The sequence below is a fragment of the Oryctolagus cuniculus genome, chromosome 10 (genome assembly GCF_051225735.1).
Source record: "Oryctolagus cuniculus isolate XC-2025 breed Fujian yellow rabbit chromosome 10, ASM5122573v1, whole genome shotgun sequence".
Classification (NCBI taxonomy): Eukaryota; Metazoa; Chordata; class Mammalia; order Lagomorpha; family Leporidae; genus Oryctolagus; species Oryctolagus cuniculus.
In genome coordinates, this window is record NC_142876.1 from 12,254,301 (window position 1) to 12,277,200 (window position 22,900).

The 22,900-nt window shown below is 36.0% G+C and overlaps 1 protein-coding gene across 3 annotated transcripts in view; it reads left to right on the forward strand.

The window, feature by feature from the left end:
- Positions 1 to 22,900, forward strand: part of CDH19 (cadherin 19) — an 86,663-nt gene that overhangs the window by 17,772 nt on the left and 45,991 nt on the right. For 2 of the 3 annotated variants that reach the window (XM_070049866.2, XM_089304996.1), the window contains exons 2-5: positions 5,543 to 5,842; positions 8,412 to 8,706; positions 18,577 to 18,696; positions 21,524 to 21,688. In XM_070049866.2, the coding sequence (XP_069905967.2) occupies positions 5,651 to 5,842; positions 8,412 to 8,706; positions 18,577 to 18,696; positions 21,524 to 21,688 (772 nt within the window). In that variant the 5' untranslated portion in view covers positions 5,543 to 5,650. The remainder of the gene's footprint in view (positions 1 to 5,542; positions 5,843 to 8,411; positions 8,707 to 18,576; positions 18,697 to 21,523; positions 21,689 to 22,900) is intronic. The other variant, XM_070049868.2, reaches the window with a different exon arrangement.

Sequence of the window (22,900 nt, forward strand, 5' to 3'; positions counted from 1 at the left end):
TTTGGTAAACTTTCATCAATAAACTGCTATTAAAATATTTACTATTATCTACCATGCTTATTGAAAAATATATCACATATTTTATTATTATTTTCATATGTATATTTATCTTCAATTTAAAATTTTATTTATTTGAGAGAGAGAAAGAGGCCCTATCCTCCTGTTCAATCCCCAAATGTTGGCAACTATCCAATCTGAAAGCCAGAGCCAGGGGCCTGTAATTCAGTCCAAGCCTCCCACATGGGTAACAGGGGACTAAATACTTGAACCGTCATCTACCACCTCTCAAGGTAAACATTGATAGGAAGCTAGACTTGAGAATAGAGATAGTACACACACAATCGTCCAATATGGGACTCAGGTGTCTTTACATATTTGAATCACTAGGCTAAATGTAGGCCCCGATAATGATTATTTGTACAGTGCTTGTCTTCCTATATTTTGTTCACAAGTCATATGTGTAGTTAACATTAACATGTTTACTTTCTAAGGAGTACATGACTAGGTTAAGTTTTAAAATCTCATCTGATGATCTTTAGCTTTTGGTTTTTGTAGGGTGTATTGATTAATGAAGTTAGTGATTTGGTATGGTTTGCTATGAAATATGATTTCACATTTTTCTCTCTCTTTACCTATTATTATATGAAAGTATTTCCAATTATCTCATTACTTTTGTCCTTTTCTGATAGTTTGTAGTGACTACTCTTGGAATTTAAACTTGCATACTTCACTCATCACAATACTCAAATTATTGTATCACTTTACCTTCAATGTAAGGAGTTGACTACCAGCTATTTTAACTTCTCACATGACATCATTAGTTCCATTATCATCATGACTTTTGCTTTATTATATGTTACACATCCCATAGCACATTGTTTTTATTGTATAGTCAGTAAATTGCTTTTTAAAGCAAAAATAAGCTAATGTAATCTTGTATATTTATCCGTATATTTGACATTTTTATATCATACCATTATTCTGTGTAGGCTCACATATCTTTCGTTCTGAATATTCTCCCATTATTATTTTAAATGTTATTTATTTATTTATTTATTTATGAGAGAGAGAGAGAGAGAGAGGGAGCAACAGCGATGAAGAGGGCAGAGAAGGAGACAGAACTCTGAAAATTCCCGCAGTGACTGAGGCTGGTCTGAAACTGAAGCATAGAGCTGAGAACTCAGTCTGGGTTTCCCACAGGGATAGCAGGAATCCAAGTACTGGAGCCATCATTTTTGCCTCCCAGGGTCCACGACACCAGGAAGCTGGGATCAGAAGCAGGGGCTAGGTATTAAGCCCAGGTAATGCAATGTGCTGTGTAGGTATCCTACATAGTGTCTCTTTACTGCAAGGCCACACCTTGCTCCATGTCATTGTTGTAGTGAAGTTGTGCCATTGATGGGGACTGTCAGTTTTACTTAGTATTTCTCTTATTTTGTAGCATACATAATTATGCCTTGAGAGTTTTTCCTCTGAAAAAAAATATGGATGCCATTCTATTGCTGGTGATATTAACATTATTTCTGAATAATATTTAAAATGAATTGTAAGCCGGCACCGTGGCTCACTAGGCTAATCCTCCACCTGCGGCGCCGGCACCCCAAGTTATAGTCCCGGTTGGGGCACCGGATTCTGTCTCGGTTGCTCCTCTTCCAGTCCGGCTCTCTGCTGTGGCCAGGGAAGGCAATGGAGGATGGCCCAGCTACTTGGGCGCCTGCACCCACATGGGGAGATAGGGAGGAGGCACCTGGCTCCTGGCTTCGGATCAGTGCAGCGCCGGCCGAAGCAGCCATTTGGGGGGTGAACCAATGGAAGGAAGACCTTTCTCTCTGTTTCTCTCTCTCTCACTGTCTAACTCTGCCTGTCAAAAAAAAAAAAAATGAATTGTAATTCTTTCGTATTTTCAATGATGATTTTAAGTTTTTCTCTTGATGTTTCATTTGTAGATTTGAGGCAGAGAGACAGAGAGAGACAGAGAGAGAGAGAAAAACACTTCCAGCCACTAGGTTGTTCCAAAATTGGTTGCAACATCCAGGACTGGCACAGATAAAGCCAAGAGGAGTCAAGAATTCCATCTGGATCTCTCACATTGGTGACAGCAACTCCAGTATTTGAGCCATTACTCACTGTTTCAAAGGCACATCAGCATGGCTCTGATTTGAAGCAGAACAGTGTGAACTCAAAAGTGGTGCCCGGTCTTTGGATGTAGACATCCCAAGCAACAAGTTCTGGAAATCCTGTTTTTTCTGACATTACTTTCTGTGGATGTAATTTTTTTTTTTAAAATTTGAAAAATCATTGGCCATTAAAATAATCCAAGCTCCCTTTAAGAGATCACAGCTATAGATATTTTATGCCTCTTTATATTTTCCAATGAGTTACTGAAATTCTATTTATTATAAAAATCACTATTGCCACGCTTGCTGTCATCTCTGTACTTTAATTTTATTAGTTTCTACTAAATCATCTTCAAACTCAAAGATATTTTCTTCAGCTGTGTTCAATTTTTTTGATTAGCCATCCCATAATATCTTAAAATTATTTCAAATATCATATTATTAATTTCTAGTGATTTTATTTGGTTCCCTTTGAGTTTCTATTTCTTTGTTTTGTTTCATCATGTGGTCATTTAACTATTTAATTTAGGTAACTTTCATTAATAGTTCATAAAACTTTAAAAGAAGATGATGAGGAAGTCCATAAAATTATCCTACTAATAAATATGAATAGTAGAGTGAATATTCTAATGCATATTTATTATAATATTAGAATATTCAATGAATCTTAGAATCAAAAAAGAAAATAACTACAGAATAGAAACAAACTATGAAGTACAAGGCATTCTGAGACACAGGATGCCATGCAATAGGAAGTAAAAACCCTCAGCTATTAATATATTTTTAAAAGTATACTAATTTATTTGAAAAACAGTTACATAGAAATAGCAGCAGGTAGAGAGATCTCACAACGTTTCATTCACCCACCAAATAGTCACAATTCAATTAGAGTTTATGAGTCAATCTAATATTATAGTTATAGTTATAAGATTGACTGGGCCAGGCTGAAGCCAGGATGCAGGAACTCCATCTAAATCTCCCACATGACTGGCAGAAGCCAAGGATTTGGGGCTTCTTCCACTGCTTTCCCAGGCACATTGGCAGGGAGCTGTATTGGAAATGGATCAGCCAGGATTTGAACCTGAACATATAGGATGCCAGCATAAAATTTTTGGCTTAACCTACTGTGTCATAATGCAGGTCATAGCTATTAGAATTTTTTTACAAAGAAAATTAAATGACATTTAATCTAGTCTTTACTTGATTATAAAACATATATAGGATAAGGAAACACTGAATCACACTATAGAGACAAGGAAAAATCCAGAATGTAGGGAACTCCATAGGAAAACTGACTTGATATGTCCAACACGTTAATGCAAGGACAAATCAAAAGAAAACTAAGGAAATCAATAGATCACACAAAATTTAAGAAATGTGTCAAGAAACTGTATTATGTTAACACATTTGAATCCTGTTTAAGAGGTGGTTGGACAGTTTTAATGTGAACACTAAATGAATATTCGATTATATTGGAGACTAATTTTCAAACTGCAATTTTGATTTATAAAAGTATACACATGCATATGTATATGGCATTTATGCTTGTGTGTGTTGAGTGGTTAAAACTGTGTCACTATTGAAATTTGCTTTAATGTCATGGAGTAGATATCTCTAAAGATGACACAAGATTAGCCATGTGTTGAAGCCAGGTAATCTTGTATAGGTAGGTATTCATTCTATTATTTTCTGCAGTTTATATGTATGAAAATATAATAAGGAAAACAACAATTTTATTCATGGTGAGTGTATTTCCTTAAAGATTTATTTATTTGAGAAGAAGAGTTAAACAGAGAGAGAAGGAGAGAGAGAGAAAGAGAAAGAGAGAGAGAGAGGTCTTCCATCTCTCTAAAGGTTAACTTCCCAAATGGAGCTGGGCCAATTTAAATCCAGGAGCCTGGAGCTTCTTCTGGGTCTTCCACATGCATGCAGGGGCCCAAGCACTTGGGCCATCTTCCATTGCTTTCCCAGGCCATCAGCAGGAGCTGGATCAGAAACAGAGCAACTGGGACTGAAACCCATGCCCATCAGGGATACTGACTCCATAGGTGGAGGGTTAAATTACTATGCCACAGTGGCGACCCCAGGTGTACATTGTTATCAGTGTTGGTGATAGTATTTAAAATATACACAATATATCTTTCTCATGAAGAAAATTGGATTTCTTTCAAAGATTTTCATCAGCTGTTGTTTCTAAACAACAGATATTTGGGTTTTAAATATTCAACATAAGTATAATATTCATCTTTAATTTTCACCTTGACTGAATCTCTTCATGACCTTCCCCCAGAAATGTATAACAAAGAACACATCTGTTTGAAGGCCATACAGGAGGACTACCGAAACCCCGTGTTCCTTCTTAATTATGTGTTGTTAACAACTTTTCCTAACAAGAAGCCCAAGCGTAAAAAGTCTCTCAAGGGCTGTTCAAAAATACACGCAAAATATTTAAAACAAAATTATGTATAATAACTGTAATATTGGTCTCTATGGCGTTTCTGTTGATTATATGATATTAAACTCCAATATAGATCTCATATAATTATTTCTCTACATCGGTTCCAAATAAGTGAATCCTTTTCAGTTCAGGCAAGTGTGTGAAATGTCAAGGATTCAACTGCAGGTAAGGATGAGGACTACCTATCATGAAAAAGAATGTCAGTAAGATGGGTAAGGTCAGCCTCAGGTAAATGGAAGGTTTCAACCTTAAAATACATTTGAGTATTTAGAGCTACAAGATATTTTTATGTCCATTTTAAATGTTATGAAATTTCAGCCCTTTTACTAGGCAATATAATTTTGTGTTTATTGTCTGAAAATCATCTTATCTCCTCTTTATGAAGCTGCAAAGCACTTCTCCACATATTTCACATTGTAAAAGGGTAAATATCTTGCACTGGCTTTCTATTCAGAGTGTTTTATAGCATCAGTATAATGCTTTATTAAATCCCTGAGTTTTAATCTGAATTGTCATTTTGTCTATTTAATTAACTTCATAAAATAACAGTTTGGAAAACTGAATGGAAAAGCTTATTTCTATTGATTAAAAATAAGGAAAATATGTGATTTTTATATTCTCCTGACTTACTGTTGCTTTATCAACATAGTTTGAGTTTTACTGAGATAGACAGGAATAAGCAAGCAAGTTATATGTCTAAAAAATCAATCTCAATGTAACCTGTCAATCAAAGAGATTGCTAGAGCAACTTTTGAACTTTCAGAAAGATTTATGATGTGATTTGAAACAAATGATGCCTGAACAGAAACAAATTATTGCAGAGCTACAAAATGTAGTTAATAAGCTTAAGTGAAAGAGAAATTAAATGTGTATTTTTATTTTTTTCACAAGCAAAAGTTGTAACATGTCTTTAGTAATTATGTGAGAAAATGTTATTTTTGACCATTTTTTGTTTCTTATGCTTTAGGAATATAAAAGATACTTATGAGTAAAAAAGATTATAAAAGAACACAAGATTTTATTTGCAACATCGGTTTTCCTCAGAAGAGAAGCTGGAATCAAGAGACACATCATAATGAATTGTGGCTTGTTGCTACCTTTTGTCTTGGGAATTCCTCTTCTTTGGCATTGCCTTACAGCAACAGAGAACTCCAAAACACAGAAAATGAAGCAACTAGTGGCTCCTCATTCAAGAGTGAAGCGTGGCTGGGTGTGGAACCAATTTTCTGTACCAGAGGAAATGAATACCAGTCATCTTGTTGGCCGGGTACTTATTTTCTAAGTGTCATAGCATATTGAGTTGTAACCATGTTAAGTGATTTGGTATTTGATGACTTTGACATTTCTCAATGGAACAGCTGGAAAGTCCAAGTCACCAAAATTATTTTAGATTTGCAAGCACCAGAAGCATCCACTAAAAACTTGCAGAAAATGCAAAGCTCTGGTTTGCCCTTCTATTTCCCTTGTGAAAATGTAACCCTCATTTATCAACATCTGGAAATTTGATTGTGTTATTCTTGGTAAGGGTTCAAAGGAGCCATACTGAGATAAATATCATTGACCCATGTTTTCAATCCGAATTTCTGCTGTACTAAGTAGCTGTGGATTTACCCCGATTCATTTTTAATGAAGCAGATTAAGACCGTATCCTTTTACAATGAGCTAACTTAGTAGCCTAACACTCCTTTTGATTCGTGACATTGAAGTACAAAAAATCATTATTTTTACTCTCTTAGAAGAATATATTTAAAGAAAAGTACCTTAATGAAACAGAACATCTTCTATTTATGGTTTAGGGTTTAATTATTGCTTGGTTTTCTTTAAACAGAGGTAATTATGAAAGCACACCCTTTTCTGTAAGGCTCTTTCTCTAGATAAATGAACTGAAATAAGTTTAACCACTAATTAACTGGCACTAAAATTTAATTGGACCCAAAGGGTGAAGCACTCACAATTCATTAACTCTCTTTTCTATTCCTTTCAGGAGAGCCACAGTGCTAGCGTATTATCTGATTGCCATAGAGGTTCACCTACTGCATTAGCAAAGTACTTGAGTACATTCAACCTAAGGCTTAGATTAGGATCTTAAACAGATAGATTTCAAACTATCTGTGAAGTGTGTGTATGTGCATACCTGCAACAAGTAATATTTCTCATCCTATTTTAGTATTCTAGGGTGACTGCAGGGAAATCACTTGTCTGGTAGGTTACATGAGGCTGTATTCAGAGTCTGCTCATCAACCAAGAGTGCCTCAGTTAGCCAAGCACCTTGTGTTCTCCCATCACTAAGGGGCCCAGACTTAGCAAAGAAAGAGCTGGAGGCAAATGCAGCTGCATAACTGGAACAAAGAACATCTCCCTGGCTACCTGTCTGCTGTTACAGACATTTAGAGAGTGAACCAGTGGAGAGAAGCTATCTGTTTCCCTCTCTCTCTCTCTGTCTCTCTCTTTCTCTCTCCTTGTCCCTTTATATCTACCTTTCAAACAGAATGAAATTCATTAAATTTATAAAGATGAATTTCTGAATGATTAATCAATGCTATGTTTGATAATAAATTTACTTTCCTTTTTTCAAAATATAAAGGGTTAGCATAACACAAGACAAAGTATACTTGATATACCTTGTCCATAGAATGATTTCAAAGTTTCATTTCTTCTGGTTATAAGTCCAGGGCTCACATCATATGACACAGTTATCACTGAGAGAGAATCTGGAATTACCACACTGATCAACTAAATCATAAATCTACACAAAGACCTGTGACTGGGAATGTTTTTAAAACTTTCAATCTCATTGACCTTCTCTGAAGAAAGAATTTATTACATAAGTAGAAAAGATCTCTTAATTCTGTAATGAGGATTCCTTAAGAAAATGAATATAAAGTATATAGATAACATAGATGTTATATTTTCCAGTAAATACCCTATTGTTGACTTATTAATTTCTCATTGTTTTCCCTCATTTCCTTTCTTATATTTGTGGGGAGCAACCCGGACTGGACTGAGTTACTGGAATTAAGACTTATTCTATGCATCTGCTCTCCCACAATATGGCGCTGGGAGAGAAGAAAACAGCTTCTACACAGCTGCCTCCAGTTCAGCCAATAAGCTGTAGGACTTGCTCCTGATTGGAGGAGAGCAGCGTACTCGGCGTGTGGGCAGCCGAGTTGGGATTGGTAGAGGAGGACTATAAAGGAGGAGAGAGACGGCATGCACCAGGAACATCTAAGGGGAACATCTAAGGGGAACATCTAAGGGAACACCTGTGCAGCCCCCGAGAGAGCCGGCCAGCGGTGTGCCGCTCCCCTGCGGAAGTGGGGAATGTGGCCAGGGGGAACTGCCCTTCCACGGAGGTGGAAGGGACAGTAGCCAACCCGGGAAGAACCAGCAGCAAACCCGGGGAGGGCCGAGCAGACGAAAGAACAGCGCAGGGTCCTGTGTCGTTCCTCCACGAAGACGGGGAGCGACAATATTTCCCCGTTTTCCATGTATTTGCAGCCCAGAAACAGGCATTGCTGTTTAAATATCCCTTCATTGTTATTGTCCTATCTTTCTTTAAGGCCAAATATAATATAAAAATTTGAGAGTATTGTTTTAGATTAAGAATGTAATCATGAAATAAACTTGAATCAATGATACTGTGCATAATCTCTAGGTCTTTGTTCTCCCTTTAGTATACTTTATTATTAGTCAGAAAGCTGACTAATAATTTTTATTATTATCATTATTTTATTAATACTAATACTGATAATACTAACTTTATTAATATTATTATTTTATTAATACTAATACCATTATTAGGCAGAAAACTAAGTTGTCCTTCTTTACACTTGCAGCTAAGATCTGATTTAGACAATGGAAACAATTCTTTTCAGTACAAACTTCTGGGAGCTGGAGCTGGGACTATTTTTACTATTGATGAAAAAACGGGTGACATCCATGCCGTACAGAGGCTTGACAGAGAGGAACAATCCCTTTACACCTTAAGAGCTCAGGTAGTCGACACCACCACTGGGAAGGCTGTGGAGCCAGAGTCTGAGTTTGTCATCAGAGTTTCGGATGTCAATGACAATGAGCCAAAATTCCTAGATGGACCTTATGAGGCCACTGTACCAGAGCTGTCTCCAGAAGGTACTGCAAATGCATTTTCATCAAAGATATATTAACATGGAAAACATTGAAGATTTTGAGCATGTGTTCTAGAAGTGGAATGTTTAAATTCAATACCAGTACACCCATCTGCAAACCTATTTAAGCAAATAAAAGCAAAATCATTGAAAAATTAGGCAATATATTTAAATTTTGTAATTCTGTTATGATAGTTTCCTTAGTTTAAATTATTTTTACTAGCCTCAATCATTTGTTCACTCATGCTTATTTCAGACATGTTTTGAGGGTTTGTTATCCAATTCTACCCTAAGCCTCAACTCCATTTATAACTTTAAGAAGAAAACACTTTCCAGTTGCATAGCTGGACCCCACCTGCAGGTGTATGAATCCCATGATTTCCCCTAATAGCATTCTTTTTTTTTGAAGAGGAAAAAATATAACCACACTACTCAAATATGTTCAAAGTAAAGTAATTCACCGGCTCACCCATGTTTTCCAGTTACCTATATTCTCAACCTAGAAACAACTACAAGGCAGCACCAGTCTCGTGTGTGCCTGTGCAGGTGTTTCGATTTGCAGAGGTATGAGGATGCATCAAAAGATCAAGAAGATGCAATTATAAAATTATGAATAATTTTCAAATTTTTTACTCTTGTTACCATACTTTAAAAATTGCTGTTATTCAATGTCATCACAGGTTTTAAAGCAAAATGAAACCATTGGACATATTTATGTAAGAGATTCATGAAACTACTTTTTAATGACCTAATTTCTTAAACATACTATTTTATCTTAAAAAAAGACAATTCTATACAATATGGGTGTGGAAATAGGGAGAGACAAAACCTATTTGTATCAGAAAAACATAACATGAAGACCAAAAGTAAATCAAAGTGGTTGAGCACCTCTGTGCAGTTATTTTCATTTTATGCCTCTTTTTCAAGACTCAGAGTTGGTGTTATTGTTTTAAACATAACACATATAGAAGAGTGATTTTCAGAATATATAAGAGTTAGTTCTAGAAGTCAGAAATGTCTTTGTGGTTTAGGGGAAGACATGTTTATGCAAAATTTATCCTCAAAAAACTGGTAGTGTAATATAAGGTAAAATTACATTTAAAAAATTTGCTTAACTGTGACAAATGTGATTCTTTAAAGGTCATTTAAAATTATGCTAACTTGCTTTGAAACTGCCTCCACTAAGTATTTGATTCATTAGTTAAAGATGATAACCATGTATATTCCACCATTCATTTTCCCAATTCTTCACTTCTTCCCTCAAAAAACTTTTTATTTAAGGAATACAAACTTCATAAATTTTATAGTTACAACTTTAGAAACACGGTGGTTCTTCCCACTGTACCCACTCTCCCACCCAAACTCCCACCCCTCTTCCTCCTCCCTCTCTTATTCCCATTTTTATGTGCATTGTTATCAGTGATCTATTTTCAATTAAGACCAATTTTCTTATTTTCAATAAGATCTATTTTCAATTAACTTCATACACATATGATTAACTATACTAAGTAAAGAGTTCAACAAATAGTATGAAGAAAAAAAAAAAAAAACAACCTTCCTCAGCAGTAGTGACAATGGCTGTACAAAGTTATCACACCTCGAAGTGCCCATTTCAGGTAATCTATTAGTTACCACAGATCAGGGAGAACATCTGGTATTTGTCTTTTTTGAACTGACATTTCACTAAGTGTAATGGTTTCCAGTTGCATCCATTTTGTTGCAAATGACAGGATTTTTTTTATCGCTGTGTAGTATTCTATGGTGTATGTATTCCATAACGTCTTTATCCAGTCTTCAGTTGATGGACATCTGAGTTGATTCTATATCTTTGCTATTGTGAATTCAGCTGCAAAAAAAAAAAAAAAAATTGGGGTACAGGTAACTTTCATATACTGATTTGATTTCCGTTGGGTAAATTCTCAGGAGTGGTATGGCTGGGCCATATGGAAGGTCTATATTCAGATTTCTGAGCAATCTCCATACTACCTTCCACAGTGATAGTGCCAGTACATTCCCACCAAAAGTGGATTAAGGTACCTTTTTCCTCACATCCTCACCAGCATTTGTTTTTTGTTGTTTTCTGTGTGAAAGCCATTCTAACTGGGGTAATTTAGAACTGATTGTGGTTTTGATTTGCATTTCCCTTTAGGCTAATGATCCTGATCACGTGTGTCTATTGGCCATTTGGATTTCCTCTTTCACAAAGATTTTGGATGATTTTTTACTATTGTAACTTGCTGGATTGGATTCTATGGCATGAATGGAATGACAAGAAGGGGTGATAGCAAATTTAGCCAACATAAAAGATGCTATGCTACCAGTAGAAAATAGAGAAATCACACACTAGCTAGAAGGAGATGAAGACCAAAGAGATTGTTACTCAATAACTGTTTAATTATTCACCAAGATGGGATATTTAATAGCAAAATTATTCACTGTAGGGAATAATCCAAAAATTGAATATTTTGAAGCAAAAATAAAATATATGTAACTGATGTGAAGCAATTTTTGAAAAACAGAAGTAATAATGGAATTCCGGATGTCAGAAAAAAGTACAGATTCAAATTCATCACTACATTGATTCATAATAAACCAGTTAATAAGTGTTTGTTTCTGTTTTAATGGTGAATATGATATAGAGAATAAGTGAAACAAATAATTGAATAACTGAGAAAAAAGGGATAGTAGTTTAGATGGAGTAGAGGATATACACAACAGGTGTTCTTTAAAGTGAGACAGCAAGTCAGTCCACAAGAGAATTAATATACATACAATGGAGCATTAGTGGTAGTAGACTGCAACCTCATTAAGAGTGACTTGATGATGATGTAAAAGCAGTTTGGGCCATGCAATATTTGCTTATCAAAAATCTCCTGTGCATTGCAATTTGATGTATGTGTGCAAATTATCTAGTTACTATATATAATTCATACAGAATGGGATTGCCATTTAGGCCTAGGCTACATCTGAATTCATGTGAAATTCAAAGAACACTTCATGTGTCTCTCCACGGGAGCAAGGGGGCCAACATAGTGGTGATAAGTTATTGTAATAAATGCCATTTAATATATAAATAGGGAAATATTACTATTACTCTTGCATCCATTTTACTAATGGTTTATCTCTGGAGAATTCTTGCAATCTTTGTTGACTTTGATTCAAAGTAAATAAATCAAAAAGTAAAGGTGATTTCTCTGTCTCAAGCAATCTCAATATTTAATTAATAAATATTATTAAATTGGAGAAGGTATTATGGCACAGCAGGTTATGCTGCTCTTGGAATGGCAGCAACCCATATCTGAGTGTTGGTTTGAATCCTGGCTACTCTGCTTCCAGTCCAGCTTTCTGTTATATGTGTGCCAAGACAACAGATGATGGCCCAGGTGCGTGGGCCCCTCCACCCACATTGCAAACGCAGATGGAGTTACTGGCTCTGGCTTCATCCAGTGTTAGCCTTGGCAGTTGTAGCTCTTTGGGAAGTGAACCAGCAGATGGAGAATCTCTCTGTACCTCCTTCTCTGTGTGTTGCTCTGCTTTTCAAATAAGTAAATAAATCCTTAAAAAGCTCCAATTTTAACTGATAAAATTATTAATTATTTTATCTAAATTTGTTCATAATTCTTTACCTTCTTTCCATAACCACTGGCATCCAATGAGCTCGTCTTTTTGAATTTTCTGTTAAAGTAACTAGTGCAAAGATTTCATTATTTCATCTTTTTTAAACATATTCATATATATATTGAAATAATATCAACATGAATTATTATATCTGAGTCCATACTTCAAATGTATATTGGGTTTGCATTATGGAAAGGAGTCCAAATTCTGATGGGTCATATGAAGGGGAAGCCAATAAAATCACAAACTATTTGTTGCTTATTCAACACACATTTATTTGCAAGTAGTAGTGGGCTTTCAATTGTTGAATTTATATCTGAAATACAGTTACTCTTAAATTAGAAATTTCCAGAAGAATTGAAATAATACATTAAATTTTGCTACTTGGCAGTCTACATTTACAAAGTTATTACCTGTTATCCACATGAAAATATAAGCTCTATTATGCCAGTAGCCATATAGTGCATTAGATTTGGAAAGGTTGAATAAGTGAGTGAGTGAATGGGTGAATACATAGACAAAGCAGGCAGAAATGATTAGACTAGCTGGGGAGGTGATTAGAAGGTATTGGTGGATATTAAGTTCAGGGAGACTGCATAGGTATGAGTTGAATTCATAGTGGCCTAAGATGATTCACATAATTGTCAGATAGTGATTAATAATTGTGAAATATCCAGTGCAAATACTGCATAGTCATCATATACTTATTTTAATTTATATTTGAAAAGAAAAGATACAGAGGAAGAAAGAGAGAGAGATTTTCCATCTGCTTACTGACAGCATTGACTTGGCCATGATGGAGCCATGAGCCCAGAAGTCAATCTTGGTCACTTACGTGGGTTATGAGGGCCTAAGTACTTGAACCTTTATCTGTTTGGTATGGGATATTCATTAGCAGAAAGCTGGGATTTGAAGTAGGGCTAAAACATGAATCCAGGTATTCTAATGTGGATTGGGATGTCCCAATTGAAGTATTAACCAACCACAGTGTTAAATGCCCATTCATCTATGTCGTTTTTTTTACAAAGAATAATTAATTAATTCATTCATTCATTTCTAAATGTGGAAAGAGAGGCAGAGAAGACAGAGGGAGACAGAGATCCTCCATCAAATGATTTATTCTCCAAATGTTTGCAAAGCCAGCACAATTCATCTGGGTCTCCCAGAGCGGTTTCAAGAACCCAAGTACTTAGACAATCATCTGCTGAATCCCAGGCACAGTAGCAGGAAGTGCAGCGAGGCCCGGACTATAAAGGACACTCTAATATGGGGTGCAGGCTTCCCGGATAACAGCTAAAGCAGTATGCCACAACCTGAGAGCCTGCATATTCAAGTTTAGGTCCCTTTAATTATGTGAAAATAAGAACCTATCAAGAAGGTACTCTTCCCTTCAATAATGGTTGTTAGTTTTTACCTAAAGCATTACAATGTCAAAAAGAAAGTTACATTAAAATGGATTCAGTATGGGGCCTGCGCTGTAGCGCACTAGGTTAACCCTCCACCTGAGGCACCGGCATCCCATATGGGCACTGGGTTCTAGTACCGGTTGCTCCTCTTCCAGTCCAGCTCTCTGCTGTGGCCAGGGAGGGCAGTGGAGGATGGCCCATGTACTTGGGCCCCTGTACCCTCATGGGAGACCAGGAGGAAGCGCCTGGCTCCTGGCTTTGGATCAGCACAGCGCTGGCCATAGCAGCCACTTGGGGAGTGAACCAACGGAAGGAAGACCTTTCTCTCTGTCTCTCTCTCTGTCTACAACTCTACCTGTCAAATAAATAAAAATAAATAAATAAAAAAATAGAGTCAGTATGCTATTTACTAACCAGTTAAACCTCCCATAGCAGATTATGCCATTCAGTAGTTGTACTTAGATACAATTTCACATGATCTCAAAAAGTAAATTTTGGTAATTTATGTTCTGAAAATCACAATAAAAATCCTATTAAAACTGAATCATGATTTAACAAATTGGGTCACACTGAGTGAAAAACAATAATACTTAAATTACATGATTTCAACGCATTGAATTCTTATTGGTATTAACATACTTTGTTGGTTTTACATGTATATGTAAAATAATATTTTTTTTTTAATTTTTTTGACAGGCAGAGTGGAAAGTGAGAGAGAGAGACAGAGAGAAAGGTCTTCCTTTACTGTTGGTTCACCCTCCAATGGCCGCCGCGGCCAGAGTGCTGCGGCTGGTGTACCGCGCTGATCCAATGGCAGGAGCCAGGTACTTATCCTGGTCTTCCATGCGGTGCAGGGCTCAACCACTTGGGCCATCCTCCACTGCACTCCCTGGCCACAGCAGAGAGCTGGCCTGGAAGAGGGGCAGCCGGGACAGAATCCGGCACCCCGACCAGGACTAGAACCCGGTGTGCCGGCGCCGCAAGGCAGAGGATTAGCCTAGTGAGCCGCGGCGCCAGCGTAAAATAATATTTAATACTTGATTTTAAAATTTATTTTATATATTTTTGCATATAGAAAACAAACACTATGTATTGTCAAGTGAATATATGCTTTTATCTCTATTTTTTGAAGATTTACCATGTAAATATTCTTTATTAAGTTTTTCACAGCGCAACAATTTCAGCAGTAGCAGGAAACACTTTCAGCAATAACAATAACAGGAATATATTTATATTGACCATGTTATTTATTATTGAAACAATATGCTTTTAAAAGTGAAAAGGGGTAATTTATGAGTGAGATTCTGTTTACATGAGAGCATTTCAGGTCTAATATACAAATGAAGTGGACTACACTGAACTATAAAATTATTACAAAATTTTTAACTTACACATTTTATTTTTTTGAAAGGGAGGATTGAAAATTTATTTTAGTATCTTTGTCATCAATGTAGCATAAATATGTCCTAAGACAGAGCCATTAGAAAAATAAAGTTGAAATTCAATTTAACACAAAACACATACAGATGTACATAATTTCAGTTATTTTAGATTGTATGAATCTTTTGCCTTCGGACAATGAATTGAAAATGATTGAGACTAGAACATACCTCTTATTCTTCAGAATGCTTTATTGTTTGTTTTCTTAAACGCAGTCTGCTTTGTTTTACTTAAATTCTATCTCAGATTATGAAGAATAAGGGTATCAAATGCAAGAAAAAGTGAATAAGGATGAGCTAGTTGTTAGTAGATTTTGGACAGAGAAGCTAAAATAATTGAAGAATACTTTGCTCAGTAAGGTAGTATGTGGGAAAAATATCATCTGCTTGCTTCCTGAATTTCACATTGAAATTCTAGGTTTTAAAGTAATTGCATCTTGATTACACATTCAGTAAGGCTTATAAAGAAGTGGTGATCCTCATACTAATAACTCTCATTGTGAGGTAGTGAACAAATGCACTGGAAAAACCATTATTTCCACCGTTATTTCAATCACTTGATCATCCAATTGACCTTACAAAAACCTGTTGTTAACAAATTCATAAAGTTGTAAAAAATAATGTGATTTAACCTGTGCTGCTTAAAGTTGATCATTATTCATCTCAATATGTACCCAATAAATTTGTTTCAGGTTAATCAAAGTATAACTGTACTAATAATGTCTATTAAAAGAGTTGTCCTATTAGATAATTTACATTTTATTTCTGTGAAAGGTCTGTTGAATTTTCTTACTTCTGGCTTAAAACAAAAGGAATATTATGCATGAAAGTAAATGTGTCATTTTGAATCTCAGCATTCAAACGTTATAATAAACTCTGACACATGTTTAGAGTTCCATAATTCATGAAAGTTCTAATTATGACATGCCCTTGCCCTAGGTTGATCACCTCTCATTTTCTACATAATATGTGAATAGTCTGCATATAAAAACTTATCATTCTCTTATGCATTTATATTTGAATTCCTCCTACCACATAGAAGATAAAGCATTCAGTATTATATGATAATATAATGTTCTGTTACTAATATTAAAGCTAACATTTGGTTGAAAATCATTCAGTCCTTATAAAATTCATGTATGATGATAAAATCCACAAAAATCAGAACTGGTAGAATTACACTATTCTCATTTTAAAAAGAGATTTGTTTATTTATTTACTTATTTGAAAGGCAGAATAACAGAGACAGAGAAAGAGAGAGAGAGAGAGAAAGATCTTGCCCCAACTGGTTCACCTTTCAAATAACCACAAAATCCAGGGCTGAGCCATGTCAAACCAGAAGCCAAGAACTACATCCAGGTCTCCCACATGGTCCAAAATGTCTGTCTCCCATTGCTATGACGTTTGAAAATGATTCCTGAAGCTAAATACAGGGGTGCACTTGTGGAAACCCATCAGGGATGAGAAATCCCTGTGCAAATTAAAGATAAAGAGATATGGTAAGAAATGTAGAAGAATTAAGTGGATATAAGAACAGAAATTTAATTAAAAGAACAATCTTGCCAATAAACACTGATTGAAGTGATAAGCCCTATGAGCAATTTGTTTGCATAAATCTTCATGACTGCTCTAGGAGTATATATTTAAAACACCTGAAAGTAAAAGTGTCCACACAAGGAGCAGTTGAGAAATTCAATAATTATCAGAAGTGGTAGTCCTAGTTTTCTTTTCATGCATTAATTGCTCTTGTTTTTTAATCAGAATAGGGGTTGTCTATTAAAATAAACAGAAATTCTTATTAAGTAAAATATGGTGACTGATATTAAAAATGTTAAACAACAAAATAGCACAAAATCATACTATATAGGGTTATAGTAAAAGTTTCAACAATTAGTGAAATATGCAAGCAATTCCTATCAAGAATGTGTCAGTTTATGAAATTGGATTTTATGAGAGATTTTATTAATTGTAAAGAAGACTACATAAACTATTTAATTTTCTCTCAATCATGTTGTCATTCACAATGACACAGTGTATGTTTTTTCAACAAAAATACATTTCTTTTTTTAAGAGATTTATTTATTTTATTTGAAAGTCAGAATTACACACAGAGAGAGAGAGGTCTTCCATTCTCTGGTTCTCTCCCCAATTTGCCACAACGAGGAGCTGTGCCAATCCGAAGCCAGGAGCCAGAGATTCCTCCAGGTCTTCCATGTGGATGCAGGGACCCAAGGCCTTGGGCCACCCTCTGTTGCTTTCCCAGGCCATAGTAGAGAGCTGGATAGGAAGTGAAGCAGCCACAAATCGAACTGGTGCAAATATCGGATGCTGGCACTGTAAGTGGTGGCTTTACCCGCTGTTCCATAGCACTGGCCCAAAAATACCTTTCTATCACCATCCATCAAAAGCAATTTCATGTATACAGGAACATAATTAAAAGATCAATATTTTAAATAAATTTTAGAAATTAAGGCACTTACTTTAAATGTAAAAATAATTATTTTACATGTTTAATGCTTATTACTGAATTATGAGAATACTTATTTTATCAATATTTAATAGGTTTATTTCTTAAGGATTTATTTACTTACTTGAAAGACAAAGCAAGAAATAGAAAGTGAGAGAGAAACAGAGAGATCCTCCTTCTGGTGATTCACTCTCCAAATGGCCACGACATTCAGTGACCTTCAATGCTTCGCTGTGCAGAAAGCAGCTGCCAGAAACTCAGTGTAGGTCTCCTACTTGGGTAGACAAGGCCCCTCACTCGGGTCATCTTCCGCTGCTTTCCAGGTGAATCAGCTGGAAGCCGGATGGGAAATAGAACAGCCAGGACTCAAAAAATGCTCTACTGTGGACTGCCAGCTTTACAAGTGTTGGCTTAATCCCTTGTGCTACAACTCTGGCCCCCAGATACTATTTTAATTATTAAAGACAAATTGGTAGATTATGTAAATTAATCAAACAGACCAAATAATTATGCTCATCCTAACTATTTTTATAAATTCATTTAAATAACCTTTATAAATTCTCATTCGTATGCTGCAATTTGTTATACGTAGAGGCCAAGCTATGATCTTGGATGAAAAGTTTCCACTTTCCTTCTGATTGTTCCACTAGTCTTGGAAAGGTTGTGGATTGCACATTTTAATGAACTATTTAATAGTTACATTTCCTGATGTCATGTATCTACCTACATGTTTAAGACTCCATATTGTCATGGGAATTGGAGCTATTTTCTTTAAGGTTCTACTTTCTAGTCTATATAAAAACACCATTTTGATAATTCAGAACAATAGATAAATTAGGCTTGGATTTGATACCATCATATTTCTTGCTAAAAATGCTTTCCAGGACATAATTCACTGTTAATAGATCATCGTGTTAATTTCCTGTTACTATTTCTTTTTTCAGGAACTTTTGTCATCCAGGTTACAGCAAGTGATGCTGATGACCCTTCAACTGGCAACAATGCTCGACTCCTATACAGCTTACTACAAGGCCAACCATACTTTTCCATTGAACCAACAACAGGTATTTATGAATAAATACAAAATGCAATGAAAACTGATTCTGTTTTATGATTATTCATTTGAAAATAGGAGTTTCAGGGAAGGGGGGAGAGAGAGAGAGAGAGAGAGAGAGAAGATTTTCTATCCACTGGTTCACTCCCCAGATGACCACAGTGGCCAGGGCTGGACCAGGCTAATATCAAGAGCCAGCAGCTTCCTCCAGGTCTTCCACATGGGTGGAAGGGGCCCAAGCATTTTGGCCATCTTCCATTGCCTTTCCCAGGTTGCTAGCAGGGAGGTGGATCAGAAGTGAATCTGCCAGGATTCAGACTGACAATCATGTGGGATGACAGCATTGCAAGCAGTGGCTTTACCAACTACACCACAATTCTGAACACAATTCAGGATGACTCAAAACTGAGCAAGTGTCAGAAAAAATTATCAACTTAGAAACAAGTTTTAGAGCCTCTCTAAGGTATCAATAAATAAGTGAGTTGTAATGCCTAAGCATTAAATTGCTTCTCATCTTTAGGCTTTTTCTAAGGTTAAGAGATTGGATTTTCAATATCTATATCACAAATGAGTTGTGTATGGGATATAAAATATATGTAAGGTTTCTCATAAAATAATGAAGAAAAAGACAACCCAATTGAAAATATGAGGAAAAGACACAGTTGGAAAAACATGATTCATAAAAATTTATATGCGTATTAAAAATACCCTCAGCCATTATCAGAGAAATACAAATTAAAACCACAGCATGAAACATTTGAATTTCCAAACAGCATGCCTGAAATTAATTCTGAATATAAGGTTTGGTTTATCAGTTTGCATGAGACAGTCATTTTTTAAAATATTTTTGTCCTGTATTGATGTGACTCAGTCCTGGCTTGGCTTCCAATTCCATCTTCCTTGACTGTGAACCCTGGGAGGCACTACTGATAGCTCAAATAATTGTATCCCACTACTTACATGGGTACCTGGATTGAGTTTCCAGTTCCCAGATCAGTTTAGCTCAGCCCTGTGTATTTTGGACATTTGGGAAGTGAACCATCAGGTGGGTTGTTTCTCCTTCTCTCTCTTTCTGTCGCTATGTTTCTTTTCTTTTCTTTTCTTTTTTTTTAATTAATTAATTTATTTTTTTGACAGGCAGAGTGGACAGTGAGAGAGAGAGACAGAGAGAAAGGTCTTCCTTTGACGTTGGTTCACCCTCCAATGGCCGCTGCGGCCGGCGCGCTGCAGCCGGCGCACCGCGCTGATCCGATGGCAGGAGCCAGGAGCCAGGTGCTTTTTCTGGTGTCCCATGGGGTGCAGGGCCCAAGCACTTGGCCCATCCTCCACTGCACTCCCTGGCCACAGCAGAGAGCTGGCCTGGAAGAGGGGCAACCAGGACAGAATCCGGCGCCCCGACCGGGACTAGAACCCGGTGTGCCGGCGACGCTAGGCGGAGGATTAGCCTAGTGAGCCGCGGCGCCGGCGCTATGTTTCTTAAAGATAGGTTTATTTTGTTATAAAATAAAAATAGGAATTTCATAATTCACATATTTCATTAAAGTTTTAATGATTCTGTTTTTTAATTCAATGCATGAAATATTTAATTATTTTTCTGTCACTGCCTCTCCAATTTACATTAAATAGCTGAATCTTATAAAATAAATTAAATACCGATATTTCTGTTATCTTTCAAAAATTATCTATTGAGCATTTTGTTAGTTACTAATTCCATTTAAAATTATTGTCATGTTCAAAACAAAGAGTAACTCCAAATGAATCTTTGCCTAAGAGCTAATAGTCTCCAAAAATGAAGATAGATAGATAAATAGATACACACATACACACATATATATAATCACCTGATTTTGTGAAAATGTGAGAAGTATTAAAAAATGAAGACATATGTTTTTCATTTAGTAGAAATATTATTTCTAGTTTGATAACATGGAGAGATTTAAAGAATTACAGCATGTTGTATATTTTAATTTTTAGTAATTAAGAATTCATCATTTAACAATATTAAATGTCTCAGACTTGCTCAATCAAGGTTTTTTAATAGAATCCAATTCTCAAGAATGTGATTTGAGTAAATATGTTCTTAATTATCCCAAGGTTGGTGCATAGATTTTATTAATCAGGATACACTAGAGAGAAATTATTTTACTACAAGCAATGGATGCTTTAAGATATCAGGGTTTAATGCCCTCACACACTCTTGGTTGAGAAAGGCTGAATATGTAACCAGACATTTTACAACATTATGGGTTTATGGAGGTACAACCTTGCCACAATTAAAAGAATAAAAATGACAATAATAAAACAAATCATAAACATAAACTTCTCTTGTGGAACTTAGATATTAAGCATGTGGATATTAATAAATACACACATTAAGCTTGTGAACAAGTCTGAAGTGAACCAAAAAAAATTCCTCCAAGAGAAAGTGAGGACAACTTTACATTGTGTGTTCAGGGAAGAGCATGCTAAAACAGATGCTGAGCTGTGCATGACAATGGAGAAGAGGGAGTGGAGGATTTTACAGGTTATGGGAAAACTACATGGCAGATTCTTTAGGTAGCAAAGGTAGAAGTACTTAGACTAAATGGACACCAGTTAGTATACTATTGTATTAAGTGTCTGCCAGTGTTCCCAGCTACTGGGGACCCATCTAGACTACAAACAGAGCTGGTGTTCACTTCCTTGTAATTTTTGTTTCCAAGACACTGTCTGGTATATTGTGGTGGTTCAACATATATCAAAGGCATGATTTCATGGTTGGGATGCTTTAGAAATTGCTGAGAAGATGTCATGATTCTTAATGAAATAATAATTGGAATTTTGTTACATTTTTGAAGGAGTCATAAGGATATCTTCCAAAATGGATAGAGAACTGCAGGATGAGTATTGGGTAATTATTCAAGCCAAAGATATGATTGGTCAGTCTGGAGCACTGTCTGGAACTACAAGTGTATTAATTAAACTTTGGGATGTTAACGACAACAAGCCTATATTTAAAGAAAGTAAGTAGGAAGCATCCTGAATTTTCTCTACGGTGTAACTCTGAGTGTGTGTATTATAGGCAAATTCTAAAGATTGCATTATGAAAACACTCCAGTTGCACTAGAATTGTGTAAAAATGCATTTGTTAATTTTTAAGGTGTTATTTTCACTAATGTGCCAAAGCAAATACGAATGAAAGACTGTTGCATTAGCATTCAATTACTTTAACATACTTTGCTGCAGACTTCTGACTTACAGCAAATTTGTCATCTAAAGGAGTCTGGTATGGGTGCCACCAGGCTGCGGTCCAGGTGTCTACAGACTGTTGCTTTCCTATGGCTATGGGAAAGAATACATGTTTTCACTCACTTGAGTGCCAACATTCTCAGTTCTTTGCGTTTGCTACCTGAGGTAATGGCTTCTTTGAAGGCTGTCAGATGGGGACACCTTCAACTTCTGTAGTCTTTCCTGGTTCTTGATTTACCCATAAATCTCAGAAGCAACAAGGGATGGCAAATGCTTTAAAACTCACATGTCTCAGACCAGCGATGTTTCCTCTTCTTCCATTTTCAGTAATTCTTGTGTCTATACTTGGGCACATTGCAAAATCTAGACAATTTCCCTATCTCAGGGTTAGCCACAGCGCCGGCCCATCCATATGTTAAATGTGGACATTTTCTGGAATAAAGCCTTTTGTATTGCGTCTCCTTTCAAGACTTATTCCTTGATTTTCTTACACAGTCTTCTGACATTAAATACTACATTTGTGTGACTTTAAATACTACTTCTATGTTGACAACTTCCAAGTAGGTATCTCTAGTGAAAAGTTCTTCCTTGAACTTCATACACATGTATTTAACTTCCTGCCTCACTCATGGGAAACTAAGATGGAGTTCCTGGTTCCTGTCTTTTGCCTTGGCTGTCATGGGCGTATAAGGAATGAACCACCAGACAGAAGATTTCTCTCTCTCTCCCTCTCCCTCTCTCCCAATTAATCTGTCCTTCAAATGAATAGAAATACTTTTTAAAGTCTTCATTTTTATGTACACACATTTATTCATTTGTTTATTTTCATTTATTTGGAAAGTGAAGAAACTAAGACAGCTACAGACAGAGATCTTTCATCTGGTGGTTCACTCTCCAGATGCTGAGGCTGGGCCACAAGAACCAGGAACTAAATATGGGTCTCCCATAAGGATGGCTGGAACCCAACCTCTTGAGGCCTCATCTGC